Source organism: Fringilla coelebs, assembly GCF_963513975.1.
Source record: "Fringilla coelebs genome assembly, chromosome: 1".
Classification (NCBI taxonomy): Eukaryota; Metazoa; Chordata; class Aves; order Passeriformes; family Fringillidae; genus Fringilla; species Fringilla coelebs.
In genome coordinates, this window is record NC_140028.1 from 43,067,354 (window position 1) to 43,095,251 (window position 27,898).

Genomic DNA, 27,898 nt, shown 5'->3' on the forward strand with positions numbered 1-27,898 from the left:
AAACTGCAATTACTAAAATGTCATCTGAGTTTTTACAATTCAAATGGAAATATAGGCAATATTGTTACCATGCTCTAAAAAACATCATAAAAACACAAAGCCCTTGCCATATTAGTAATTACATTTAGCTAAAATGTAAATAGTATTATTGACATGAGGATTTCCATAAAATCTTAAAATGACAGTGATGCCACTTAATCATGGCTACCCTTGTCATAGCAAGTGATAACCCAAGCTGTGAAAATCTTGCAGTGGTAATACAGAAAGGCAGAGAGGAGCCATGGCAGTTGTTTGGCAGGGAAAGGCTATGCCTGTCATAGCAGATGATAGTCCCAAATCTCAAAGATCTTGCAGACTGACACTATCTTGAGTAAGGCGAAGTACAAGTCGTGACAGCAGGCTCTCACGCACAGGGTAACTCACAGCAGCCTCACTGTCTTTCCAGTCACAGTCAGGAAGTCCTCGTCAGCCAAGGCACGAAGTGCTTCTTCAAACATTTCCTTCGTGACGGCCTTAAAGAAAAGGAGCAAATCAAATAAAGATGGGGAAAATACTTCAAACATAGTAAAAAATGCTATACTTTCTGTCAATTTTATAATATTTTTATTTGAAGTTTTCATTCTATGTGAAAATTGAAGCCTGGCCCAGAACCCCGACGTTGAATTTGGTAATTCCAGAAGCCAGAATAAACTACAGTACAGCAAATTCAATTAATTTGTCTGTAAAAGAACTGGCTTTCTAGTCATACCAACAAATTGTTCATGGTTCCATTTCCTTCCATAATGTGGTATGAGGACAAGAATGTTAATTTGGAAAAAAATGCTTTTGAACACTAATGTTAATGTAAAAACAAAGCAGGAAACTTACTATATCAGACTGTGCTCGGAGATCATCCAAGAGCTGCTGGTACTTCAAAGATGGTGCTTTACCCTTTGATTGGATGAGCTTCCGTAAGGCTTGAGCCAATTCCTCTTTCCGCTTACGAGCTGTTGCGCTCATTCCTTATGAAAGCAAAGAAAATACCTTTCAGCAATCAGCTAAGGAGGACAGGTTAAGTTACATTTTAAAAACCACAAAATCCCAACAGTGGCCCTGCTTTAACAGTAGGGAAGCACAAACCTGTTGTGAGGATGGATATGTCCACAATGCCGGTCTTTGGATCAGTAGCAGCTTGTTTGAGCGCTTCCCGGTGGAGGCGTTTTGCTTCCTCCACATCCACTGTTTCCACCTTCTCGGAGAAGCGCACCTTGGCGTGCGCCTCGGCCAGCCGGATCAGAGACTCCAGCTGCCGGGGGTAGGCAGACACCATTCCCCTGCCGCTGCCGATCTTCCTCATGTCCACGTACGCCTGAGAGGGAGACAGGGTTACATAGTTCACTGCCTGTTAATGCCTTTTCAGTCCACTGCATCCCCCATCTCTTATTTCAGAATGTGAGCAATTTTGGCAAGCCGTTCCAAATACTATATTTCTGCTCACACACCTCCATAGTTTGTCTGCAGTGATGAATAACCACATCAAATATTTTTTTTCCGTTATAAAGCAATTTAACCATGGTAATTAATCAAGTTTTGAATCACTTTAGAATTCTGGATTAGTCTTATATGGCAGTACTTGTATCTGTGATGACATTTTGCTTTGGTAGACCTTTATGTGTTTTATGTGATGGAATCAAACAAAAAAATCTGAAAGCTAAACATTAGAATGCAGAATGATTCATCTGATCCCTCTTTCCATCAAAGACTTTTACTTTTCAAGGATTTTACAGAAGGTTGATCTGTGAATAGAGTATGCACAAGGGAATCTCACCACTTCTGACAAGTCAGGAAAGACTCTGAACATTCTAAGCAGCAATTCCTTTACCTCAATAAGGGCTTGGCCTGCTTCTTCACCTAATCTGGGATTTACATAACTACGAGCATATGCGATGTAATCCCTCAGTACTGCCATATCCATGTATTCCTCCTCCATCTTTTCTTCACTTTGGTAGTACAGTGAAACCAAATGGCGAGCAAGGCGTCTGTCATAAGCTTCATCACGGGGATCCAACATCAAAAAGATCAAGTCAAATCTGAATGGGATATGATCCAGTATTAGAGTGCATACTTTCTTGTCATTTAAGTACTTGGGTTAGAAAGATTTGACGTAGTAAGTACAGGTAAGAGTTACCAGACTTAATTCCTACTCTCAGTAGAAATTGCTTTCACCAGGAAAAAAAATTTTCTAGAATTCTCACAGTACAGAACAACACAATAAATTTGCTTACACCCTATGGACTTGAAATTTTGAAAGCAAGGTACATTCTGCAAAATTCAGAGTCCATGTTCAAGGCTGACATATTTTTTTTCCTTAAAAAATCCACACCCCACACCCCCCCCAAAAGAAATTTGCAACTGCCACAAACAAAAAATCCCACACACTTAACAAATGCATGGAACTTGCTGCTAAAGATACTGCCCTGAAATGCAACAGCCAAAAAAAAGCAACTAAATAAATTACAAATAGTTCGAAAAGCTCTTGCAGTTTAATCCTGAAGAAAATGGTTTATATTTTACAATATATTCAACCAGTCTCAACTAGAAGCAGACACAGATAATGCATTTTTAGCCAGCCAATAATTTATTTTTGTGGGCTTAAATCCAATAAATAGTGGAATTGTGATGCTGCTCAAACCTAGCAGCTCTTAATTGAAATTTAAGCCATAAGTGTTCTCAGGATATCCAGTATAGCATGAGTATACTTCAAATTTCCAGTTGCTGTGGAAATTCTTAACAAGATCCAAGTCCAGCATTTTGTTTAATTTTCTGTCAGCAAGCACTAAATGTGGCTCTAAGAACAACTGCCTAAATGACTGACCAGAACTGCTACCTCCTCAGATGAATTTTACACAACAGCATGAAGCAGGCACAGATCTTAGGATTCTACCACCTCTGCCACCAAGTTCCCTGATCATCAGTGTTTCACTTTAAAATCTTTATGGAGCTAAGAAAAACATCCCAAATTTTTGTTTAAGTAAATCAATACCGTAAGTTTCAGAACAGCTCATTTCTAGGAAATGAATATGAAACAACACAGAATTAAATAAGAGATCCTACAGATCTTATCACACCTGCTCTTCAAGGTCAACATGAAAATACTAAAAGGCACTCCTGTGCTCACATAGATATTGCAAGGACAGCATATAAAGTATGTACTATAAAAGTTTTCCATTAGGTTGTGAAAACCAGTAGTTGTATTCTATTCTATGTAATGATCTTCAGAAGAGGAAGTTTAACATCCCCCAAAAATGACACATGCAGTGCAGTTCAGTACCTTGACAGCAGTGTATGAGGAAGCTGAATGTTTTCAATAGTAGTCTTTTTTGGGTTCCACTGTGATTCTATAGGATTAGCTGCTGCTAGGATAGATGTACGAGCATTCAGTTGGCAAATAATTCCAGCCTGTCAAAAGGAAAAACATTTCTGAAACCAGCTGCAGCTGTGCCACCACAACCTCCCTCCAATTTCACGAGATCACCAATGTTACTAGGTGGATTCTGTAGTCAAAAGCTGTATTGTGAAAGCCTCTGAATAAAGCAAGAGCAAAATCCTCTAGGAATAACTTCAGTTTCATTTACCTTTGCAATGGAGAGCGTCTGTTGTTCCATTACTTCATGTAGAACTGACCTTGTGCTTTCGTTCATTTTATCAAACTCATCAATGCAGCAAATGCCATTGTCACTGAGTACCAGAGCTCCTGTCTGAAGAACCAGCTGCCGTGTTTCTGGATCCTTCATCACATATGCAGTAAGACCAACTGCACTTGAGCCTTTGCCAGAAGTATACTGGCCTCGAGGAACCAGGTTATACACATACTGGAGTAGCTGGGATTTGCTAGTACCAGGATCACCACAGAGAAGAATGTTGATCTCTGCACGAAAATTCCCTCTTCCTGTGTGAGTAAAATCCTTTCTTGATCCACCAAAAAGCTGAAGCAGAATACCCTATAAAAATGAAATTATCAATTGTATAGATGTAACAGAGCAAATCCAACTGTTCAGCTGAAACATATGAAAAATAAACACTGCTAAAATTAACACAGCTCAGTGCATCTGCATGGTTTCAAGCATTAAAGACAGAAACTTTGTATGTTGTCGTAATCAGATTTTGGTTGGAACCTGAAGAATCCCCTTTGTTGAAGGGTCCTGAGTTTTCCTCAACTCCACCCTCTAGACTTGATGTGCCTTTATTAGCATTTTGAGAAGGTAACAACAAAAGGAACCGTCATTACTATGTTCCCATTTCATAAGTAAATCATTGTATGGTTTTGAATTATACTTTCAGGAACTTGTGAACAATAATAATGTGTAACTCTATTAAAAAAACCTCAAAGGAATATACATGGAAGAGGAGTGTTTGATGTCTAACAATACCTTGAGACCTGCTAGTGACTGCAGTTTTCACAATATTCTAGTACCTCAGCTGATACTTTATTGGAACAGTCCCTTCCTGGATACATCCAAGTAAATGTTTTGATACGCCATAATTCAGAGTCAACTATATATCCTTTTGAAGCCACTCTTCCCTTGTGGATGCCTCTTCTCAGTTACTATGTTACAGGTACTTACTTTCCTTTGATAATCAGAAATCTGAATTTCCAAGAAATGTCCAAGATAGATCCCGCAATTAAGTTTTCCCAGTTCTGCTGCCTTCCTGCCTTTTCAGTTAGCTTCCCTCTAATTAACATTCCTTAATAGCTTGAAAAGAATTATGATACACTTGCAACCAACTCCACCCTGACAAGACCATGACATTTTAAGACTGCTCAAGATAACAGCTTTTTGAATTTTTAAGTTTCAAGACACATTAACAAACAGTAACTACAAATATATACACATAAAAATACATGTCTTGCAAGAGAAATAAAGAACTTTTCACCTTTTTGATATCTTCATGCTCGTAGATACTTGGAGCCAGAGCTAAAGCAAGCCTCTCATATATGTCTGCTTTTTTAGAAAGCTCTTTGAGCAATTCCACACGTTCCTCTGTAAACCTCTTTTGCTCAGTTTCCTCATCAACACCGTGCAGGCGTTTGGAGTCTGTCTTGCGATAGTGTATGACGTCAATGTGGGTCCTGTACACGGATTTCACGCTGCTGACCCGGGGATTAACTCGAATGGGAACTGCCCTGTAGATACCTAAATACAAATTTCAATCATAGCATTAGATATGGAGAAACACACTTACTCCAAACCCTAAAATTTTTACAAGTTCCCAGGAAGAGTAGAGCTTTTCTAAACTGCCTAATTACTTTGTCATCTCATTTTTCACTGTAAGGCATGTAGAAGCCATATTTAAGTCACCTAGACCAATTTTTGCAGATAGACATATATGTTTTACGTTTGTACCAAAAGTGTTCTCAACAATGAGAGCATTTTTGAAAAAAAACTAAGGCTTGATGCCTTTGAAATTCCCACTCCAGTCAGCCTTTCCCCCTGTTTTAAAGTGCCAAGTTTAGTAACAGCTTTCTAATGCATTTCAAACAGCTTGGGGTTTTTTTTACAGCAGTTGTTTTTTAAAGCAAAGTGGTTTATAACATGTTGCTGCAGTATCACAAGACTTACTCTACATTATCACTCTCCTGACTGCAGACACTATTTAAGATACTGTCTCTTCTTCAGCTACAGCTTCAGAAAAAAGAAATCAAGGCCAGACCGCCTGGGGATGTCTAGCCTAATGACAGGGTCAAACTGGAGTCAGCTGGAGTCCATTGCATGCTAAAGGCTGTCTCCCATCAGGACAGTATCTCTAAGGACAAAGACTCCACACAGCCTTGCCAGTCAACCTGTGATGAGGCTCAACCACACAAACAGTAAAAAAGTTCTTATTTTTAACTGGAGTTGCCTGTATTGCAGCTTGTGCCCTCTGTGTGCCACTGGGCATCATTAAGAAGAATCTGGCTTTGCCTTCTTGACACTACCACCCCTTCACCCACACCAATCAGGTGTTTCTAAACATGCTGATAAGATTCCCCCAAGCCTTCTATTCTCCAGGCTAAGCAGTCACAGATTTCTCACCCTTTCTGTGTATGATCAAGGCTTCTGTTACCGTGAAAGCCCTTTACTGAATTCACTCCTGTATGTTCGTGTTTCCCTTGCCCTGGGAGAGCCCACAACTGGACCCAGTACTCCCTCAACCTGCTGACAACACTCCTAATACAGCCCAGGAGAACGATGGCACCACAGTTTCCTTCCAGTTTTGTTTTTGTCTGCAAGTTGGCTGAGGGTGTAGAACGCTGTCCCAATAAGAAAAGGCTTCCAGGATTATTGGTTCTATCACCTTCCCCAGAGCTCAAGATGAAGCTGACTGGCCTGCAGTTCCCCCAGGTCTCCTTCTCACTGTAGGGAGTGTCCTACAGTGAGGCTTTCTTTCTAGTATTTTAGCCAGTCATTGTGACTTTTTGAAGGTAACTGAATGGCCTTGCAAAGAAAGCGTCCAACTCCCTCAGCACCTGGAAGTGCATCCTGTCAGGTCCCTTTACCCATAGTTAAGATCAATGAAAAAGAAAAATAGAAATACTCAAACCAAATTTTACCTGTGACATTAACTCTGTCACCTGGCTGAACTTTATCAACAAGGTCATTGTGAGCAAAGAGTGCCACTGTATGCGGGGTCTGTCCAGCTGGCATATCTTCAGGAGACTCCTGCAGTTTGATCTAGCAAAAACATCATTTAAGTTTCACTTGCAAAAAAAGCAGAGCTTTTCCACAAAGTATACAACAGAATTTGGTATTAACAGAGTCTTCAGCATCATTTTCAATGAGAACATTGCTTAAGAACAAAATATCCCCACTAAAACAGCAAAACTGATTACAAGAAATCTCATGATGAAAATGAGAATTTTGGTATTGCTACTGGCATGGATAAAAGGCTGCTACAAACAAGGCTCCCCTAGTCTAGACAGAAGGGGACATACTGTATATAAAGGGACTTCCATACAGAAACATTAAGAGATGTACATCCTACATTTCATCCTCCTAATGCATTCCTTCTCCAAAGTAGACTTACTGTTTCACTAAGCTGTTTCACCCATTTCCATGTTCCAGAACACTTTTTCTTTTCAAAGCATTCAATCTCAAGATACATAACTAATGCTGTTTATGATTTTAGGAGGGTGAGGGAGCAAAAACTATCAATTCTTTCATTTTAGCCCCTACCGAAGCCAGCATACCATCTGTTTGTCAGAGAACATGGATCTGTTGTGAATCAGCGCCATACTGTGCGTTGTGTTACAGTTCTTGCACACTGATGGTTCAGCAATCCTGCCACGGTCAATTTCCACTCTGGTGGTGAAAGCGCAAACCTGGCATCTAAAGAATGCTTCCTGCATCTCAGGAATTAACTGGGAGCTTCTGATGACCATGCCACTGATGGTGATGAGTTGATCAATGTCTACAAAAATACAGGGACTCATGTCATAACCTCATACTCTTAAAATTTAAATAACCTTCAAAATTTCACATTACAATAGTTTTTAGACAGAAGGTAGACAGACAGGTTACTACTATTTTGTTCAAGCAAAAAGAATCATAAATGCGTAATACAAATATTCTAATTTACAGGAGTATGTATACAAAAGAAAGAATCCTTAGCACTTCAAGAACTAAGAACACAAGTACTTGATGATAGGAGATATTTCCTTTATGGATAAGATTATTCTCCATTTGGGCTTTAAAGCATGTTCTTCTGAAACAGACATGAATGGAAGATACTGGTCGGGATGGACCACAAGTAGTTTTACATAGTCTTATATTAGTATTCACCAAGTTTATGGGAAGCTTAAGATTCTTTTCTAACATGGTAAGCAAAAAATTTACCTTCAGGGTTTAGATTTCTCATATTCCTGGTCTTCAGTGCATTATATGGTCTTACTTGAATTTGATGCTCTAGTATTGAATCAGGGTAACGATCAAAAAAGATTTCATTGGCAGCCATGTCAAATGTTGGGATAACTTCCTGTATTAAAAACAACTTACAAGTTAAATCATAGAATGAAGTAATTATGCATAAAGCATTTTATGTGCTGATCAGCCAGTAATGACTAAGTTACACCATCTGAACATTTTCCTACGTAACACAAAACCTGCTGTTTGGATCAGATTTATTTAGTCATTCACTTGAGTATTGCAAGGGGTGGAAGTACAAAACTCTGGACATTGCAGTTCACCAGATAACTCTGCATGCACAAGGTACTCACTGTTTCTGTGATCTATGAAACAAGACATCTTATATTCAGTAAAATAAAGTACTGAACACACACAGTATGCCCTCCACTTAAACAAGCATTTTAAACCCCAGAAACAGAAAAGAGCCACCTGAAAGTCAGAAAACAAGTGCACTACTTCACCTGAGGATAGCAGATCAGTTGCCTGTAGAGATTTTCATCAAATGATCTTAGATGGTCACAATTTACGTTCAGGAATGGTTCCCCAACCATATTAATCTGCAAGGGAGTTAGGAAATCTTTAGCTCAATGGAATGCAAGACTGAAAAAAGAAAATCTGAATTACAAATTACTGCATTCAAAGTACCTCTTGAAGTCGTTGCATATAGCGTGGCTCATTAAGATCCAGGCCAATGTCTTCATCCTCTTTATCCAGTGGATCGATAAAGCGCTGGAGAAATCTCTGAATGTTAGAGGTAAAAGAAAGGCAGGAAAAATTAGCAGAACTTAGCAGTACAAACACCTCCTTTGTATCAGATTCAACTAGTATTTGTTTAAATCAAACTAGCTTTTCATTCAAAAAAAAAGAGGAAGAAATTAAACCTACCTGGAATTTTTCTTTGCACGAGGCCACATTAACATCTGTTCCCCAAATAACAAGCTTGTGTCCAAGAGATTGCTCGGTTGCTACTATATCATCAGCCAGCTGCATGAAAACAAATTAAGCATATACAAATATTTATATGTTCAAAAAGAAGTTGTCAGGTACAAGAGGTGAGACATCCACCTACCCCATCCGAGTGTAAATCCACTTGTCTGGCTTTGCGGACAGACCCGAGATCCGGCCTCTGCCTGACTGGAGTTCCTCGGGCACCACTTCGTGGGGTACCCTCCACCCTGGAGCTGGGTGTGCCATAAGTCAGAGGTGAACTGATGTCAAAGTCAAGAGGAATGGCTATAAAAGGAAGTGGTTTGTAATGATTATTGAGACATTTTATATCTACAGCAGACTAAAATTCAGCCTCTGCATTTGTGTCATTGGTCCTTCAACTCTGTCATAAAATGAGTAGCATCAGTCAAGCCCAGTGTTTTGTCAAAACACGCAATAAAGATGTTGTCAGTCTCCCTAGAATTTTTCCTTGTATTAACAGCTCTCTCAAAGATACCAAGTTCAAATAAAGCTTCCCTAGAAAACTTTACAGCAGTGCTGTATTTTAAAACTACACTGGAATTCAAGCATAAAAACATACAGAATTGTAGATGGAACATTGTTTTAATATTTTGGGGGTGGTAGAGTAAGTGACACAATTAACAGTTATATATAATCCTACATATAAAAGCAAGAAAGGCTTTCTATGGCAAACAGCTAGTTCCTTCTGTGTTAGCAGTTTTGTAACTCTTTCTACAAATAAATTTTAAAAACTAATGTATATTCCCTGATACATATTTCCATGCTAACCGGAAGCTACAATAGAGATCTGCACTCCAGACACTGACTACCCTCCTGCAGAGTTCACTGTACTAAATTCAAATGAGAAACATGAGACAAGGCTCATTTTTCCCTCGAGCGTTTTTCAGCCGGATCTGGCCCAGCGCTGGCTCGCCCCACGGCAGTGCAGGCGGTCCGCATCCCCGGGGCCCGCACAGCCACGGAGCCGCCCCAGCCCAGCGTACCGGAGTGGCGGAACTGCGGCGGGCTGGAGAACAGCGCATCGGCGGCGCCGGGGCTCTGCGCGTCGGCGGGCGGGGAGGTGGGCATGGGCTGCAGGTCCCCGGTGGAGGTGGAGTCGTCTGTCCGACGCTTCTGGGAAGGAGGAGAGCGAGCATCTTGTGCTGCAAGAGACACAGCGGACCCGGAGTTACAACAGCCAGGCCGCCGGACCAGGCGGACCGAGGCGGGGGATGGGAGAGCACTCCCGGAGCGGGGGGGTGCCCACCCCGCCGGCCCCTTCCCAACGCAGCACTTACGAGTCGGGGGGTTGCTGCCCCGGCCGCGCTTGCCCCGTCGGCGGCTGGGAGTGGAGGCTGGCGACGACATGGCGCTGCTGCGGCTCCAGCTGCGGTCCTACCTGGGGGCAGGGGGTTGGAGAGAAGAATGAGCGCGGCGGCCGCTGGCCGAGCCCCGACCGGCGGGTTCCCGTCCCTTTCCTGCCCTCCACAGCCGCGACCCCCGCCCGCGGCCCCCACCCACCTGTACAGCCCCACAGACACCGCCGCACTCCGCGCCAAAGCCAGCGGCGTGCGCGCGCTCTCCCGGGCTTTCTGGCCAATGGCGAGGCGCGATCGTAACGGGAGCGCCCAACGAAGGCAGAAAGGGGGGATGCGGAACAGAGAGGGAAAGGAGGACGGAGATAAAACTTCTGGACACCTGAAGTGAGGGTCGCGCCCCGCTCGACCTGCTGCACTAGAGAAAGAATTATAATGCAGGTTACTACTTGTGATACAAACAGAGGCTGCCCCCAGTAGTGACACATCGCCTTCCCCCCCGCAACCTAGCGTGGAGCCGCCCACACCTTACCGAATTTCGCGGCAAAACTAGGGCTGGAGGCAGGCGTGGGGAGGTTGGGGCAGCCCATTCGCATAGGAGGGGGGAAACTACTGAGTCCAGCGTTACTGTCCAGTTCTGGGCTCCTAGGTACAACAGAGACCTGGAGCTCAAGGAGCGGGTCCAGCGAAGGGCAATAAAGATGATTAAGAGACTGGAGCATCTGGAGGAAAGGCTGGGGGAGCTGGGCTTGTACAGTGCCGAGAAGCGATGACTGAGATGAGATCTCGTCAATGTCTATCCGTATCTATAGCAAAAGTGCCAAGAGGATGGGGCCAGGCTTTTCTCGGTTCCAGGCAATAGGACAAGAGGCAATGGGCAGAAACTGATGCACAGGAAGTTCCACCTAAATGTGAGAAAGAACTTCTTTACTGTGCAGTGACTGAGCACTGGAACAATTTGTCCAGAGAGGGTGTGGAATCTCTTACTGGAGATCCTGGAGCACTGCCTGGATGCAACCCCGTGCCGTGTGCCTGCTTGAGCAGGGAGTTTGGAGCAGAAGGCCCACTGTGGTCCCTTCTAACCTGATCCACTCTGTGTGTGCGTGTCCTGAGCCCACCCTGAGACGAGAGACACAAAAGCGCCCGAAAGGCTCTTCCCTCCGCCGGCCCTTATTCGGCGGGGAATGGTCTGGCGGAGCGCCTCTCCTGCCCGAGCTCAGCAGCCCGCGTCCCCCCGGCCGCCGTTGGACGCGGCGGGAGGCGGGCCCTTCCCGCCCGCTTCCTCGCTCTGCTGCGGGGCCCTAGGCGGCATGGCTGGGGTGCAGCAGTGCCTGCTCCAGCTGCACCGCTGCCTGCAGCCCGGCGATGCGGGCGGCAGCGCCCTGCACGGATACAGCCTGCTCCGCAGCCTGGCCGAGACCTGCGTGGCCAGCCTGGCCAGCGGCGAGCAGGGTGCGGCCCCGGGCCCGGCGGGGGGAGCCGAGCGCGGCCGGGGAGGGCTCGGTGGCGGCGGGACACACGCCCCCGGCCGGGGCTTCTGCGGGGCGGCTCCGTCCGTGCTGCGCTGCTCGCTCTGTGTCCCCGGGGGTTCCCGGGGAGGGAGGGGGTCTCTTGCCGCAGATAACCATTCACCGGGGTAAAAGCACTTGGGAGCGACCCCCTCTGTGCTGAGCTGCCCCTAGGCTGGCTTTCCTCGGCCCTGAGCAGGGCCAGGCTCCGGTGCGAGGGCACAGGCTCAGGCCCGGGCCCGCAGGCCAGCAGCACCCACACTTTGTTGTGGTTTTCTGGGGACGAGCGTCAGTCGTGCCCAAGGCGTCAGGTCACGCTTTTGCACCAGGGGATGGGCTGGGTGGTGAGCATGAAGCCAACCACCCGATGGTTCCTTGCCTCCCTGCAGCGCTGCACCTGTCCCTGGTGTTTTCCCAGGAGTATGGCTTGCTCGTATTTATCCACAGATCCCTCAGCATCGAGGAGGTAAGTTGGCAAACTTTAAAGTAATGTTTCAGTAGTGTTATATGAGCAACATGTTACACATTTCAAAAATTTTTTTTTTTTAACTTTTCAGTTTCGAGATTGCAGGGAAGAAGCATTGAAGTTTCTTTGTGTCTTTATGGAAAAAGTTGGTGACAAAATTCATCCTTATGCCTGTAATATTAAGGTAGGTAAATGAAAATTACTTCCTAGATGTGTTTTGCTAGATAGCAAAACACTAGCCTAGTGGGTGCCATGTCATAACATTCACAGCTGTACTTCACCCCTCCCAGTGAGCCTTGCCTATCTCCAGTGTTCTTGTTAGAGCTGAAATAGTCTACATTTTTTTTAAACTGTTTTTCATACCACAGAGCAGCGTGGAATTGTTTGCCCAGCTGTAGACTTAATTTTATTAACTTTTCATTATAGAACATAGTAGGTATTGGTTCTGAAAATTAGTTATTTTCATTGGAAATAGTAGTTGTAACTTTCAATTTTTACAAACTAAAGTTGCTATTTAAATGTAAAATTTTAAATGCTTCTATAGGGCTAATTTAAATTAACATTAAAAAAAAAATCACCTGAGAAGTTGTTACTTTTGCAATATATACACAAATTGGTGGTAACTACAATACCTGAGGTTACTGGAGTCTGGATGGCTGAACATCTGTGCTGCTTTGCATAGAAATGCTTGACTGCACCACTGAAGTTTCTGATCATAAATTAGTAGCTACTTATAATAAGGACTGATAGTACTGACGCAGAAAACCTGCTCTGTGCAAATTTTACTGAAGAAACTGCAATTTCTTTGCTCGAGTTGGGGTTTGTTATTATGTCAGACAGTGCTGCAGTATTGTCAGTGAAACTATTTCCAGGACTAGATATTATTTTAGTCTTTTTAAAAAAATTTAAGCTTGTAATAACAGATACTTTAAAGAGGTAGAAGAATATGCTGTCTTTGAATTCCTGTCTTTATTTACAAGTATTGTTATCCTTATTTTGTTTATAGCAAACTTGTCTTAGTGTCTATACAAAAGAGAGAGCAGCAAAATGTAAAATCTCAGCACTGGAACTTCTGATTAAGGTAAAATGTTGTTGTCATCTTATTGCAAAGCTCCCATACCTTCTTGGTGATTTCTCATGGGCAGCTCCTCACAGCACAGCCAACAAACTCTAGCTGTCTCCTCAACCAGCTAACCCACTCTTTTGTAGCACTTTTCTTCTTATTGGACACAGCTGTGGTCTATTAAGGGCAGGCCTGTTCCTAATCTTTGGTGATTAGTACAGCTGCAACTCCTCAGGGGTGAGATTACCTTCTGCACTATCTTTATTTTCTTACATTCTATCCCCCCACAAAATGTCTTTTATAAATGTCTCTAGTTTCTAGATAAGAAGCAGAAAATCTGTTGTATTACTATAGTTACACTATATCATGCAGAAAATCTGTATCATGGAGTTGCAAAAGAAGCTGAGTTGGAAGGGATCCACAAGGATCATTGAGTCCAACTCTGGCCCTGCCCAGTACCACCCCCAAAAGTCACACCATGTGCCTGAGAGCATTGTCCAAACATTTCCAGAGCTGTTGTCAGGTGTGGTGCTGTGACCACTTCCCTGGGGAGCCTATTCCAGTGCCCAGCTACCCTTTGGGTGGAGAACTGTTTTCTGATACCCAACTTAAACTTCCCCTTTCACAGCTTCAGGCCATTCCCTTGGGTCCTGTCACTGGTCACCACAGAGAAGAGATCAGTGCTTGCCCCTCCTCTTCCTCTTGCAAGGAAGTTGTAGTCTGACATAGCAAGAGAAGATTGATAGCTAATATTTAGATATTAAAAAATAAAGTTTTTAACAACAGATTGCCTGCAGTGTTCTCTAGCAGGTTGCTTAGATGTGGGCATGTCATTCCTTCATTTGTTAGAGCAAGACACAATTGTTTTGGAGGCAGTTGCAGATCTCTCCATTTATTATAGTTATTTAAGGAGAAATTTTGTTGTTCAGTTGCATTTTTGCTTTAAAATACTCTGTATTATATATGCTGTTGCAATATAAGATAAAGTATTTGGAAAGTGTGGAGGAATAGGGCTTTTTCCCAGAAATTAAGTTAGTGTGTGAGACAGTAGTTCATTTGAATGCATTTAGACCCTTCTTTTGTAAATGCTTTTGTGCCTGCTTAAGTTTGTTTATGAGAAGTGAAACTCCCTTCTGAGTTATTCTGAGTCAGTTCTGTGACTGTAAGTTGGATTAGCTTTATATTAGCAGGGAGAGAAATACAGTATGATAAAAGCTACTGCAGACTTTCTAAGCCTGTGCTCCAGTGGAGTTTATATGTACATATGTATAAATCATATTGTGCATAGGTTTCACCTAGATCATGATGTATACATATGTAATATGTATACTATAAATTAAAAGTTGTAAATTTTGTATTTATGCATATATAGGAAGGTAGTTTGTAGTTAAAGTAGGTTGCCATTACTCTTCTTTGGACAAATCACCTTAGATCTCTTTCATTGAATAGCATATTTGCTTACTTAAGCTGAACTTACTTGTGTGAACTGTGTTTTTATGTAGACCGAGTAGTACTGGGGTGTTGGTCTAAATGTTTTAAATGTTTTGTTTTGTTTTGTTTTTTTTAATCCATCTTAGTTGCTTCACACTTTACAACGTTCCTGTCTGATGGAAGAAATGAAAGTTGGAGAGATATTTAATAAATTTTATGAGGAACTTGCTGCAAAAAGTAGAATTCCTGACACAGGTAGGCCTTAGTTTTTCTTTGATTGTCCAGCTATACTCAGCGCTGGTGAGGCTGCACCTTGAATCTTGTGTTCAGTTCTGGGCCCCCCAATACAAGAAGGACTTTGAGGGATTGGGGTGAGTCTAGAAAAGGGCAGTAGAGCTGGGGAAGGGTTTGGAGCACAAGTCCTGTGATGAGCAGCTGAGGGAGCTGGGCATGTTTAGCCTGGAGAAAAGGAAGCTCAGGGAAGCCCCTACTGCTCTCTATAGCCACCTGAAAGAAGGCTGTAGCCAAGTGTGCATTGGTCTCCCAGGTAACAAGTGACAGGACAAGAGGAAATGACTTCAAGTTGCACCAGGGGAGGTTTAGATTGGATATTAGGAACAATTTCTTCACAGAAGGGACTGTCAATCATTGGAACAGGCTTCCAGGGAAGTGGTGGAGTCACCATTGCTGAACATGTATAGAAGATGTATAGAGGCACCTGAGGACATGTTTCGGTGATGAGACCTGGCAGTGTAGGGTTAATGGTTGAACTTGATGATCTTAAAGGTCTGTTCCAACCTAAACAATTCTATGATTCTAAAGTTTTTTGTTATTTTATTCTAAGCCTGACTAGTGTTGTCTTCAAAGCTGCAGTTTTAGTGTGGTAGTTCCTGCATTGGTCACCTCTAATACAAGCTCATCAGTTCTCCTTAGCCTAAGTGTATTGTTTATGGTATATTAGTATAAGCTGCAGTTTGATCATTATGGCTAGATCCTGCTGAAATCTTGGCTTTACAGGTCTCATAAAATTTGTGCCTGCATAGAATCCTTCAGTCTGAATTCAAGCCTAGAAACTTCTGCTGGCCTTAACAAGTGCTTCCTCAGTGTATGTGGCCTTTAAATTAAAGTTTTCTGAGCCCTGTTTAAAAATAGTAAATATGTTTAACTTACTGATGTGAGAGGAGGATTCATCTCACATTGTAGTATATGGCTACATATATATATGTGTGTGTGTGTATATATAAAGATGTTTGCTCCACGCTTTTATCAGCAATTACACTGTTAGGGATGGTCTTCTCATGGTTGCAAGTTAATAGGAATTGCACTGGAAATGCCAAAAGCAATGATTTCAGTAATTAAGATTTAATAATATCAAAAATTGCTTTCTAGTATTGGAAAAGATTTATGAGCTTTTGGGAGTTTTGGGAGAAGTTCAGCCTAGTGACATGATTAACAACTCTGAAAAACTGTTCCGAGCTTATTTGAGAGAGCTTAAAACACAGGTATGATTGGAATTTCTTTTCATTCTTTGGTTTTTTGCTTTGGTCTTCTTTTTGTATTGCTATTTTAGTGGGATTTTTTTCCCTTTAAAGTGTATAGTACTGGCAGTTGGAATACTACTGTAGTTAGTACAGTTTGTAGGGATCTAGCTGAACAATCATAAATTCTTCCTGAATGACTGTTTAAGTTGTGTTCTCTGGCTCTGAGAAGCTTTCTAAGTGAAAATTCCTGTTATGTGTCAATAACTGCTGTTATTGATGAAGGCCATCAATAACAGCAAATGAACCAATTCACTGTGTGAAAAGATGGCGTGTGATGATCATTCCCCAAGAAGGGTTACCTTGTCATGCACTTGTAGTTTCTGATTTTTTCTGTACTGGCTGCAGAGTTGCATGTGAGGTGAACATCATATTTCTGCTGAACTTTCATATTTCTGAATTTCTAAGTACTTTCAAAACATTAGTGTATTTTATCTAAATTTTGGTATTGTTGATCTTGGAACATTTCCATGTTTTTCAAAGGATCTCTTGTGCTTCCCTCCAAATGATGTGACACTTAGAGTAAAGATGATTTTGTGGAGTTTTTTCATAGAGTTGGGTTCTGATGTAACTATTAAGTTGTAGTAAGTTACTTACCTACACTTCTAGGAGCTGGAAAGCCTTGGTGTAAATTTATCTTAGCTTGAGGGTGTTTTATTCTTTTCAGATGACATCTGCTACAAGGGGACCCAAGCTACCTCTTGTAGCAGGATGTCTGAGAGGACTGGTTGCACTCATGTACAACTTCACCAAGTCTGTGGATGAAGGTATGTTCTTTTTCCATGAGAAAGGCAGTGACACATTTTATTACAGTTTTACAGACAGTTCTGCAATTTAATTATTGCACAGCCAAAAAGTTGCACCATTTCTGTGTGTGAACTCAGAATGAAAATTTCCCTGTTAGTAGATGGTTTATGCAAAATACACACTCACACAGTCCTTGTAATCTGTCTTTGTGTGAAGTGGTTTCATCAGTATTTTTCTATATGTAAATCTTTGAAGTGCTATTTTCTTACCACATGTTGGGCAGCTGTGAGAGCCACATTGAAGCTGGAATGCAGGTTGTATGGAGATGTGTTTCTCTTAATAGTCTACTTAAGCATGGGTATTCAGAAAAAACAGCTAATACAGATGTACAATTCTTTTTCAAATTTAAGAGTATTTCAGGAAAAAAGGTCTGTCTCTTAAAATGAGATATATAAGGCTTTCCAATATCACTGCTTCATACCAAGCATTGATAAAAATATCTTAGTTTTCACTCTGCCTACTGTCTGTCAGTAGTGAAATATTCACTGTTGGATTTTTTCACAGATCCTCAGACTGCAAGGGAGATTTTTGATTTTGCAATGAAGGCAATCAACCCACAGGTAAATCTGCTCTGAGTTAACTGTTCTGCATAAACACATTAGCCCTGGTGAAGAGTAAATCACAGTGACAAACCTCTTTTGGTATTACAGGTTGATCAGAAGCGATATGCAGTACCTCTAGGTAAGATGTAAACTATTTTCATTCATGCTGAGGTGGATACTGTCTTTTGTCTGGAATTGTTTATTCTTTACTGGATGTCTTCAATCTTCTAAGCTGGCCGGGGGAAAGCTGCTGTACTTCAAATTGGAATATAGAGTGTAACTTGTATTTGGTTAAACTAGACAAGGCCTAATCAGCTTATGAATAGCAGCATTATACTTGATGCCATTTGCCTCTCTGGAGTAGTACAAAACCATGATGTGAGAAAGAAATGGTAGAAATAAGATGAGTGTAGCTAATTAGAACAGAAGAGGTGTGACAGTGGATTGAGTTAAAGAAAAAAGAGAAATTTCACTGGAAGAAGGAGAAAAAGAACAGGGGAAAAAAATGGAAGATTAGAAGTTGGCCCATGAAATGTGAGTGGCTTAAGCAGAAACTGCAAAAATGTAAGGTTTGAGTAGTAGGCCCATGGTAACTGTGTGGGGTAAAACCCTCTTTAAAGGTAGTCTGTCCTCTGCCCAGTTAATTCATTAAGGATCTTGAAATTTCATTTATGTTTATATTTAGAATAGTGAAATTACCTATAATCTGAATTTTTTATTTGTCTGTATCACAGTTTGACAGAGAAGGGGACTTGTGCATATGTCCTGACAACAGAAACCAGATCCTTCTGAATTGTGCAATCAATTTTTATTTATAACCACTGAAGTCCCTTTCTTTTTCAATAGTAATGTAAATTAGATCAGAACACAGCTATGTGTTCCATAATGGTGTACATTTAAAAAGAGGCTTTCGGAAGGTTGTTTTTATGCTTAAGTTCTTAATGTTTAGGTACTGATACTCTAGAGTATCAGTAGAGGCTAGAGGAATACATTTTATATCCTCCAGTCATGGTGGGTCTGTCTACCTAAAGTCCTAATGTGGACTTTCACAGTCTGGGCTGGTTGTGTAAAATGTAATGTAAGTCTGGTTTTTAATGAAATTGTTTTTAAATTGCAGCTGGGTTACAGTTGTTCAGCTGGCACTCTGCTCAGTTTGGAGCCTTGCTCCTGGACAACTATGTCTCCCTCTATGAAGTGATGTGCAAATGGTGTGGCCACACGCATCAGGAGCTGAAGAAAGCCAGTTATTCTGCGCTGGATTCATTCCTTAAGCAGGTGTGGTAACTTCACTAGGATCTCCAAGTCTAAAGCAAAATAAAATTTCCTTAAATAGTGGGAATATTTGGTGCTTGGAAGTTCAATGAATCTATTTAATGAATAATTAGTTAGTTTATTATTTAGTGCTTTGTATTACAAGCAGGGTATCTGATAAGACTTACTGTCATTTTTTGTGAAATGCTGGAGTGTTTATATCTGTTTTACAGATTTCTTTAATGGTGGCTAAGGATGCAGAGCTACACAAGAGCAAGTTGCAGTTCTTCATGGAGCAGTTCTATGGAACCATCAGGAGGATGGATTCGAGCAGCAAGGAGCTGTCCATCGCCATTCGCGGATACGGGCTTTTCGCATCAGTATGTGCGGAGCAGTTTTTTGGTGAAGGGGCTTACTGAAAGCATGTAAAGCTGGGATTCATGTGCCATGCATTTTACAATTTTACACAGCTCTTTTAATAGGGAGTGCTCCTGTTTCTGGAGTAAGTGTTGGACTTAATTACTTACACTGCAAAATACCTTTTGGATGAAAATTTTCAAATATATACTGAACCTAGTGGGAGTTCTTTCATCATTGGGTTGTAGTTGTAGTTAGTTGTTGTGCACAAGTTCTGAAGTGGAAAAACAGGAGCTTCATATGCAGCTGTCACAAAACTTCAGGATGTGCTTAATTGCTTAGGTACAGCCAATACCTTGTTATCTCTCTCTGCATTTAAATGGTAGAATCCAGGCTTCATGAAAGTAGTTCAGAGATTCTTACACACCTCACTGAAGCAGCTAAAAGGCACTGCTGACCGCAGGACAGTAGGAGGTGATTTGTGGAACAACCACAAAGTAAAATACAACAAGAAACAGCAAACAAAACCATGCTTACATACCAATGTAGATGGGCAGGTATGTTTGTCAGGAAGCACCATTAGGAGCAACTTCCAGTTTCTGTCAGCAGTCAATTAAAATGGGAATATAACAATCAAGTTCAATAAAGAAAGGGTGGTATTTATGTATTTGCAGCCTCTGTGCTTGATGGTGGTACCACAACTTTGATATAATAAATTTTAGACTGGCTTTTTTTTTTTTTTATCTCTCAAAACAAAAATTAGGTTGAATGATCTCAAAGATTATTTAAAGAAGTTTAGGAATGGCAATAGAATAGCTGGTCATTAGCTAAATCCTCTTTTTGCTACTTTTTGAGTAGAGTGTATTTGTTTATGGAATTTTCCATGTGCTTTGTTCAAACCTAGTCTTCCTCTTCTGTGATATGAGGTAAAAAGGAATTGAGTTCAAGGTATTGGTTCCAGAAAAAATTAAGTATTTCAGATAACGGAGTTGAAAGAACCCTATTAAAAACATCTCTTATGGAATGCAAGAACTTAAAATTGCATAATGTAAATATAGAGATAGGATAATACTGCAAATTTTAACAAATTTAATGCTCCAGTACCTATAAATATCTAATATGTTAACACATATTAATACTTGTTACTGTGTATAAGTTAAATCTTGGCCAAGCATCAGATGTTCAGTTGTGAGGAAGAAGAGTTTTGGTGCTGCTGCAAGTTGTGACTGTAGCACTGACCTTGTGTTCATGCATGGATAGTCTTAATTTTGTCAGCATGTTTTTAGACAGACTTTAGGCTGTCTTTAGACTTTCAGCCTTTAGGCTAACAGCCATATTTCACTGTTACGTAAATCAGTCCATTCTTTGCCATGGTCAGTTCCCTACCACAGTGCTTGCCTTTGACCTGGTTCCTTTCCACAAAGACTTGTTTTTTGACCTAGTTCATGCTGTGATTTACAAATCATTCCATAGAAATTTGTAAGCTTTATTGCAAACCCTACTCTTTGGGATACTTTGCACTTGTTCATTAGTTTAGGAGTAGTTTTTATAGGTTCTGTTTGTACAGGACCTGTAACAGTATAAGTTCAGAATTTGGATTGCTCAGTTAAGTGTTTAATAGTAGTAACCTGTCAGTGGTAATCAGTTAAGCTACATTAAGGTAAGCCACTTTTTACTTTAAAGCAGCTAGTTCAAAATATAAGTGAATCTAAGCATCTATAATGCATTATTTAAGATATTTACAGCCAAACTCCCATGTTTTTCACTCTGAATATGAATTCATGTCACTGAAAATTCAAGTACTTTTACAGTAAAATACACTGCATTAATGAACTATTATTTTTCTCCAGTCATGTACTGCGTTTCTCATACATGTAGTGAGTACTTAAAGTTAGTTTTTTCAGGTGTGTTGAGTTGCTGGAAAAGTTTCAAATTATGATTATGGTTCAGTGAAGATGTAGCTGGGTTTTAGTGCTACAGCATTTATTTGCTCAACTCAACAAAATTGCCAAAGCAGGTTTTTATTTTCTCTCTGCAAGCCCTGTAAAGCTATACACCCTGAGGATGTGGACAACATGTATGTGGAGCTCCTTCAGCGTTGTAAGCAAATGTTCCTCACAGAAGCAGAAACAATAGATGACCATCTGTATCAGCTACCAAGTTTCCTCCAGTCCATTGCCAGTGTGATATTCCATATAGATAAAGTAAGTGGAGTAGTATTTAAAGTACCACCCAATTCTTTTATGCAGTTGCAGATGTGTGAGGAGGTAATAGCTGTGAACCTTTCTATGGTAAAAGGTGTTTATTTAACTGAAATGTAATGACATCTAGCCCCTAGGGGATGGGAAGACTATCAGGAGAATGCTCTAATGGATTTTATTTAAATAAAGAAAATGCACTGAATATGCTAAATAAAATGCTGCAGTGCATTGAAATGAAAACCATGATAGGCAAATATGAATATGTTTTATTTATTTTATGTTCTTTATTTGGGCATAGCCATCACCTTTTTGTGTTTATACCACTGTGCTGCTGCTTTGCCTTTTGGTACTGATACTTAGCATGTTCTCTGAGACTGGTACTTTGGTTCTGCTATGATGTTATTCTGTCTGTTTAAATAAGGGCTTTCTGGATCTTACCTGGAGCTGTGAAGTAAGATTGGGGCATACATTTTGTATTCAGGTGGTTGTGGTAAACAGATTATAATGCTGTTACTGTTGTTTAATTAAACTGGTGCTTTTTTGGTAAGCTTAAAGCTAGATTCACTGAAGCACTAATCTGTTCAGGAGCTACTTTCCATAATGTGGTCCAGGAAGCTTTCTTACTCTGTTTGTTTAGGATTATTTGGGGAGGATTTTGTTGTTGTTGTTGTTTTTGTTTGTTTCTTTGTTTGGGGTTTTTGTACGTCTAAGATGAATTCACTTGCTGACTCTCTTGTTCTAGCAGATCATGATGCAAGCTCTTGTAACAAAGTAACATGCTGAAATAATTTCACATAATTTGCATAATGGCTGTTTTGTTTTTCTTTATTTTAGATTCCTGAGGTGTACACTCCAGTTCTTGAACATCTTGTTGTGCTGCAGATCAACAGCTTTCCACAGTACACTGAAAAAATGCAGCTGGTCTGTTGTAGATCTATAATAAAAGTGTTTCTGTCTCTCTCAGGAAAAGGTCCGGTTTTGTGGAGCTTTATTAGCACTGTGGGTAAGTCTGTGATGATGCTAACTTCATTGGAGTTTTTTGGGATCAGGGTTTTCTTATCCTTTGGTTGTTTTTCTTTTTTCTCCTCACAAATTGCATAACTGACTCTAGGAAAGAAATGTGGAAGAGCCATTCAGGATCAAAAATGGAGCTTGTCCATTAATAATGGAGGTTGAGTGTTTTCATGGTGATATTTTTCAATATCTACTGTTAAATAACTTCAAGAATGCATTTAACAATCATTTTGGATAGAAAAGTGGGTATGATTTAGGGCAGGAGAATACATGTTTGTGATAAGACTTGCATTCCTGCTCTGAAGAATTATGAGAAGAAAGGGATCGTACAAAAATCTGTTCAGTGTCCTTTCAGTTACCCCTAAAAAATAGCACAGAAAATAGGGTGAGTGTTATCTCTATTAGAAATGCAATTTTTTTATGCTCTGGAACTTCAAAATAGTAAAATTCCAAATATGAAGTTAGGTATAGTTCTGTGATTGTAATACTGAATGTGTCAGTATTGGTAACTGACAATTCTAGTAGTCTCAAGCTGACATTTCTTTTCAATGGTTTTCAGAAATTATTTTTTCATTTCTTTCAACTATTTATCATGGCTTTTCTCTATTGCTGGGGCATTTTCATTGTTTTCCATGTTCTTGAGTTGGGAAGTGATACACCCAAGTACTATGTTGATCTTAAGTCCATGAACATAGCTGGGGGTTGTTGCCTTTTCAATAAGGGCATAATGGGTGATGCCTTGGTCGTCATTCATAATCAGGAAAAAGTCAAAGCAGTATTGAGAAAAAGTAGTAAGAAGCAATTTCATGATTGGTTGCCTGTGGAACATCCTAGAATCAAAGCTCTGATTTGAGCTGTTTTGTCCTTAAAGAAAAAAAATCTGTGTTCTTTTGCCTCTCCCTTACCATGACAGAACGTAGAAAACTGATTTGTCTCATTGTTAATGTAATAAGTGATATGAGTGCCATGCTTTTTAAATCTATTCAGGCAATTTTGGTTTTTCTTTGTTTCAGTGCATCAGGGATTAATCAGAATTTTCTCCAAGCCAATCACATTTTCGAAGGTAAAAGAACTGTTTAAACATATTTATTTCATTTAGATTCCTAGAGCATACATTCCTTTCCAATTCTTGGCAGCCTAACCCAGTAAACAAGGGGAATGCCCAAAGAAGCAAAAATAGTACTGTCCATTTTGTTATTACTCCATTAGTGTTTTTAGTTATTGGCTCATTTGTTCTTAAGTCTTTCATCCCCACCTCTGCTCAGCACAGTGTAGATGTGCCTCTTGTGCTGGAAAAAGAAAATTACAGGAAATAGAGTTCTGTTTGGTCAGATTGTCTGTAATAATGTAGGTTGTAATTAAAGTCATCCAGCTTCTTCCAGGTAAAATTTTGGATATTTTAAGCGTTACTGAATGCTTGTGTTAAGCAAGGATATTAAAGCTTTTTAATCCTGTGCAGCAGAGTAACTATAGAATTTCTCAAGTAACTGAGCACTAGGAGAACAACCTTAGAGGTTTTTTTTTTTTTTTTTTTAATGAGGTGGTTGTTTTGTGCTCTTTTCAGATTGATGCAGAACATGAAACGTTCCATGTTTCTACCTGCAGCAGTAATGTTACATTATATTGCATATATAGATAGTATATTGCATATATCAGGTAGTTTCATTGGCAGTTGTACTGGGATTTGACTGAGATGAGTTAATTTTTCCCATAGCAGCCCTCATGGAGCTGTGCTTGTATTTGTAACTAGAATTGTCTTGATAACACACTAGTATTTTGCTACTGCTGAGCAGTGCTGGCACAGCATCAAGGTGACTCTCCGGCATTTTCCCCTCACCAGAAGACTGGGAGGACAAGATCCTGGGAGGGGACAGAGCCAGGACAGCTGACCCAAACTGACCAAAGGGATTTTCCTTGCCATATGGTGTCTGGTCAGCAAGAAAAGCTGGCAGAAAGGAGGAGGTGGGCAGCACTAGTTAGGATATTTGTCTTCTGGAGCTTCTGCTCCATGTACCAAAACCCTGCTTCCAAGGAAGTGGCTGGACATTGCCTGCTGATGGGAAGTAGAGAATAAATTTTTTGTCATCCTTTGCTACTAAACTGCTTTTATCTTGACCCATGAGTTTTTTCCATCTTATTTTTCCCCTTCCCAATCCTGGTGAGGAGGAGAGTGGTAGAATGCCCTGGTGGGTATCTGCCATGCACGCAGGCTCAAACCACCAAAGCAATGTGTCTGACAAACATTGTGTCCTTCAGGATTTTTCTGTAAAAGAAACTTCTGGAACAGAAGAAGCCTTTGAAGCTGGAGAAATTGGGACACAAAGATCAAAAGTACCAACTTATAAGGACTATCTGTACCTCTTTAGAAGTCTGCTGAGCTGTGACACTATGAAGGTAAAGCATAGTTAACATGGAAATACAGAATTAAGTGGAAAATGAAGCACGATCCTGAGTCTTGTCTTACAGCTGCTTTTCTAACTTCAGACTTTTTCCAAATGTCATGATGTAGAAGGATTGTTTTCTGGTTTTAGTTGTATTTTATGGCTGATAAATTAATTAAACAGGGATTCATTTATGCTTTCATAGCTGAGAAACATCTAAAACTGGATTCTCTGCATCATTGAAGTGTTAGTTTGTAAGTTAAAGAAACTATTTTCATTTGTGTTTTGAAATATGACCATTTTTGTCCTACAAAGGAATGTGTTTTTGAAGATGCAAACTTCCTTACTGAAAAAGCACAGCTGCAGTCCCTAAGTCGTGTCCTGTATGATGAACTTATAAAATCTGTTTTGAAGATTATTGAGAAATTGGACCTGACTGTTCAGAAACTGGATATTAGTGAACAGGTGAGACCTGAGGACCTATCCATTAAGTCCTGCTGTTGTAGGGGAACCAAAATCATATCCCTTGTTTTGTTTTCATTATGCCTAGATAGCACCCTTTAGTGTCTTGAAGTTACGTTTATCCTAGATAAAATGTTTTTCTTAATATCTCTGAATGATGCATTGCAGTGTTAGGAGATGGAGACATCAGACTCAATAGAAGTTCACAGAATCTTTATTTTAGATTTTCTACTCTGAAATCTACTGCTTTTCATTTTTCTTGCTCGCTTTCTACTTAGAAGCAGGTATCTCTTATTTTTCCTTTCAATTACTGATGTGTCAGCTGTTAGTCCTTCGTCTCTCAGAGTACCTAATAACAGCTAGAAAAAGACAGACTGTTAATGCGGAAAAAAAAATGTGTAAAGGCTTTCTGTGTTGTCACAGATCCAGTGTTCTTTCTTCAACATTTATTTTCAGGATGGGAATGCAGGTGACAGTGCTTTGGTTGGGCCTTCTTCTGACCCTGCTTCAAACCTTCAGCCGACGAAGCCAATAGATTTTATTGCCTTTATAAATCTAGTGGAATTCTGCAGGTATTTGTATGTTTTTATGTAATATGAAAGTTACAAAGTGGTTGGAAGAAGTTTGAGGTGAAATGGTGCTTGTTTCTGAGTCAGTTTGATAGATCATATTTCAAAATGAACAATATGATTAAGAGGGAGACAGGAAGGATTTTTCAGACACCTGGGCATAGATAAACACATAAAAGCTAATCATCTCAGGTTTTTTAAAAGAATACAAGAGACATTCATTGGCACTCACTTTCATTATTTGGGTGCAGTTGTTATTCATTATATGTTATAACTTTTAGTATTGTCCTGACCGTGTATCCTAAATACTTCAGAGACCAGAGATAACAGTCTTCACAGATCAGTAAGGGGCATTAAGTGAAAGGTACAGCATTAGTTGCCTGTGAAGATCCAGTAATGAAATGTGATATATGAGGTTGTGTGTTTGTATAAATTCAATAATGAGATATAATAAATAATAAATGGCTTTGCCCTCTAAAACAAAATTAAAATCTTCCTGTGCTTGACTCAGAACACAGCATGCATTTAATCCCTGTCTTCTGCTCTGTTACAGCAATATTTCTTTCTTGTACTGAAATGAAAGTGTTTTAAAAATAAAGCTTTGTATTTGATTACTTTTTTTCTTCTTTTTCCTTCTCTGTTTTCTTTGAATTGGTTTTAGAGAGATACTGCCAGAGAAACATGTGGAATACTTTTACCCTTGGGTATATTCCTTTGGTTATGAGCTTATTGTACATTCAACAAGACTACCTCTTATTAGTGGATTCTACAAGCTGCTCTCAGTTACAATGAAAATTGCCAAGAGGATAAAATACTTTGAGGTGAGATCTTTCACCCAGTGGACAGGTATCATGTTGTATTAATGACTGTGCCATTCTTTATGTATAGTATTTTATTCCCTATGGAAACAGTTCATTGAAACTGTTACTGGGTTATTTCAAATGTTTATAGCTTCTTGTGCCTCCAGAATTGGAAGGACATTAATAGTCAAAAATTAGACTAGAAGCCCAGTTTCTTTAGAGACACCATTCATTGTAATCACAGAATCTCCAAATTGGAAGGGTTGGAAGGGACCTCTGGAATTCGTCCACTCCAACTCCTCTGCCAAGGTAGTGTCTCCTAGAGCAGGTGGCACAGAGCTCATCAGGGTGGGTTTGGAATGTCTTCAGAGAGAGAGAGTCCATGACCTCCCTGGGCAGCCTGTTGCAGAACTCTTTCCAAAATCCTGAGCTGGGTGAACAGAGAGATGGGAGGTACCTTTGCAGTGCAGGTGGTATAAAAGATATTTTGGATAGAAACAATCTAACAGAGAACAGCAGAGTCATGTATGGGTTAATGACTCAACTTCTGGAGTGTATTCCTGCTCCACTCACTGATTTCCACAGGGAATATGATGCCCCAGTGGTAGTGCTCTAGCTGTGGTTTGGAAGCTACTGGACTAAAACCCGTGGGTGTGTAGCCCAGCACAGAGCCCAGAGCTGTCCCTGCCACTGCTGCAGATGGCACCAAGTGAAGCACATTTGGAAACTCAGTGGTGTAGATGCTTGTACTGTGGACACTGTTGTAAATTGTTTTCTTGTTACGCCATCATTCTTGTCACCTGGACATCCACTGTTAGGGAAGTTTGGGTTTTTATGGTTTGTTGCATGAGCAGAGAAAATTAAACCATTGAAAAGTTACTTTGCAGTCATGTATCTCTTGTTTATTTGCATAATATTTAATATATTCCAAAAAGTTGACCCTCAGTGCACCATATTAATGTTAATTTTCTAACCTCTGAAAGATCAAAGATACATTTCAGGTTTTCACTGACACCAGTTTTGTATTGGACAGTATGATGCATGTATTCTGAGTTGAACTTTTGGTTCATGTATGTACTGTGTGCTTTTTAATAGTATTGACTTGTGGTTTCTGTTTGGTAGGATGTCAGCCCCTGGCGCCCTAGAAGGTGTCCTGAAGACCCAGAAAAGAGCTCTTGCTTTGCACTGTTTGTAAAGTTTGGAAAAGAGGTAAGGAATGTTGCTCACTAACTTTCTTAGGCTGAATAAAAGCATATGTGATTGAATAAAAATTTTATCTTCTGAGAAATCTTACATATGCAGTAGACATAGTCTTGCTTTTT

General features: G+C 40.4%; 2 protein-coding genes across 2 annotated transcripts in view; one reads left to right on the top strand and one right to left on the bottom strand.

Annotated features, from left to right (window-relative positions):
- Positions 1-104: 104 nt before the first annotated feature.
- On the bottom strand, positions 105-10,426 carry MCM4 (minichromosome maintenance complex component 4). The gene is made up of 17 exons (XM_084212257.1): positions 10,392-10,426; positions 10,169-10,269; positions 9,875-10,033; positions 8,992-9,155; positions 8,808-8,906; positions 8,568-8,663; positions 8,384-8,479; positions 7,854-7,992; positions 7,208-7,428; positions 6,572-6,692; positions 4,915-5,174; positions 3,615-3,980; positions 3,311-3,438; positions 1,862-2,069; positions 1,120-1,348; positions 868-1,001; positions 105-512 (listed from the first exon to the last, which is right to left on the bottom strand). The coding sequence occupies exons 2-17, from the start codon at positions 10,236-10,238 to the stop codon at positions 420-422; spliced, it is 2,583 nt and encodes an 860-aa protein (XP_084068383.1). The 5' UTR covers positions 10,239-10,269; positions 10,392-10,426; the 3' UTR covers positions 105-419.
- A 1,635-nt stretch (positions 10,427-12,061) lies between these two features.
- Positions 12,062-27,898, top strand: part of PRKDC (protein kinase, DNA-activated, catalytic subunit) — a gene marked incomplete at its 5' end in the record, with an annotated part of 82,957 nt that continues 67,120 nt past the window's right edge. The window contains 18 exons of the mRNA XM_084203806.1: positions 12,062-12,160; positions 12,252-12,344; positions 13,167-13,241; positions 14,801-14,909; positions 16,044-16,156; positions 16,860-16,959; positions 17,504-17,559; positions 17,650-17,680; positions 18,659-18,816; positions 19,026-19,172; positions 21,189-21,353; positions 22,185-22,353; positions 23,378-23,427; positions 24,621-24,758; positions 25,061-25,210; positions 25,664-25,779; positions 26,438-26,597; positions 27,699-27,785. Coding sequence (XP_084059932.1) covers positions 12,062-12,160; positions 12,252-12,344; positions 13,167-13,241; positions 14,801-14,909; positions 16,044-16,156; positions 16,860-16,959; positions 17,504-17,559; positions 17,650-17,680; positions 18,659-18,816; positions 19,026-19,172; positions 21,189-21,353; positions 22,185-22,353; positions 23,378-23,427; positions 24,621-24,758; positions 25,061-25,210; positions 25,664-25,779; positions 26,438-26,597; positions 27,699-27,785 — 2,016 coding nt within the window. The remainder of the gene's footprint in view (positions 12,161-12,251; positions 12,345-13,166; positions 13,242-14,800; positions 14,910-16,043; positions 16,157-16,859; positions 16,960-17,503; positions 17,560-17,649; positions 17,681-18,658; positions 18,817-19,025; positions 19,173-21,188; positions 21,354-22,184; positions 22,354-23,377; positions 23,428-24,620; positions 24,759-25,060; positions 25,211-25,663; positions 25,780-26,437; positions 26,598-27,698; positions 27,786-27,898) is intronic.

What these genes read in the sequence shown, in the direction of transcription:
- MCM4 (XM_084212257.1), bottom strand. Translation starts at nt 10,238, where the DNA reads ATGTCGTCGCCAGCCTCCACTCCCAGCCGCCGACGGGGCAAGCGCGGC. An exon ending in AGCATGAAGATATCAAAAAG is followed by an intron (nt 3,981 to 4,914) that starts GTGAAAAGTTCT and finishes TCATTTTTATAG; the next exon opens with GGTATTCTGCTTCAGCTTTT. An exon ending in CAGGCCAAGCCCTTATTGAG is followed by an intron (nt 1,349 to 1,861) that starts GTAAAGGAATTG and finishes TCTCCCTCTCAG; the next exon opens with GCGTACGTGGACATGAGGAA.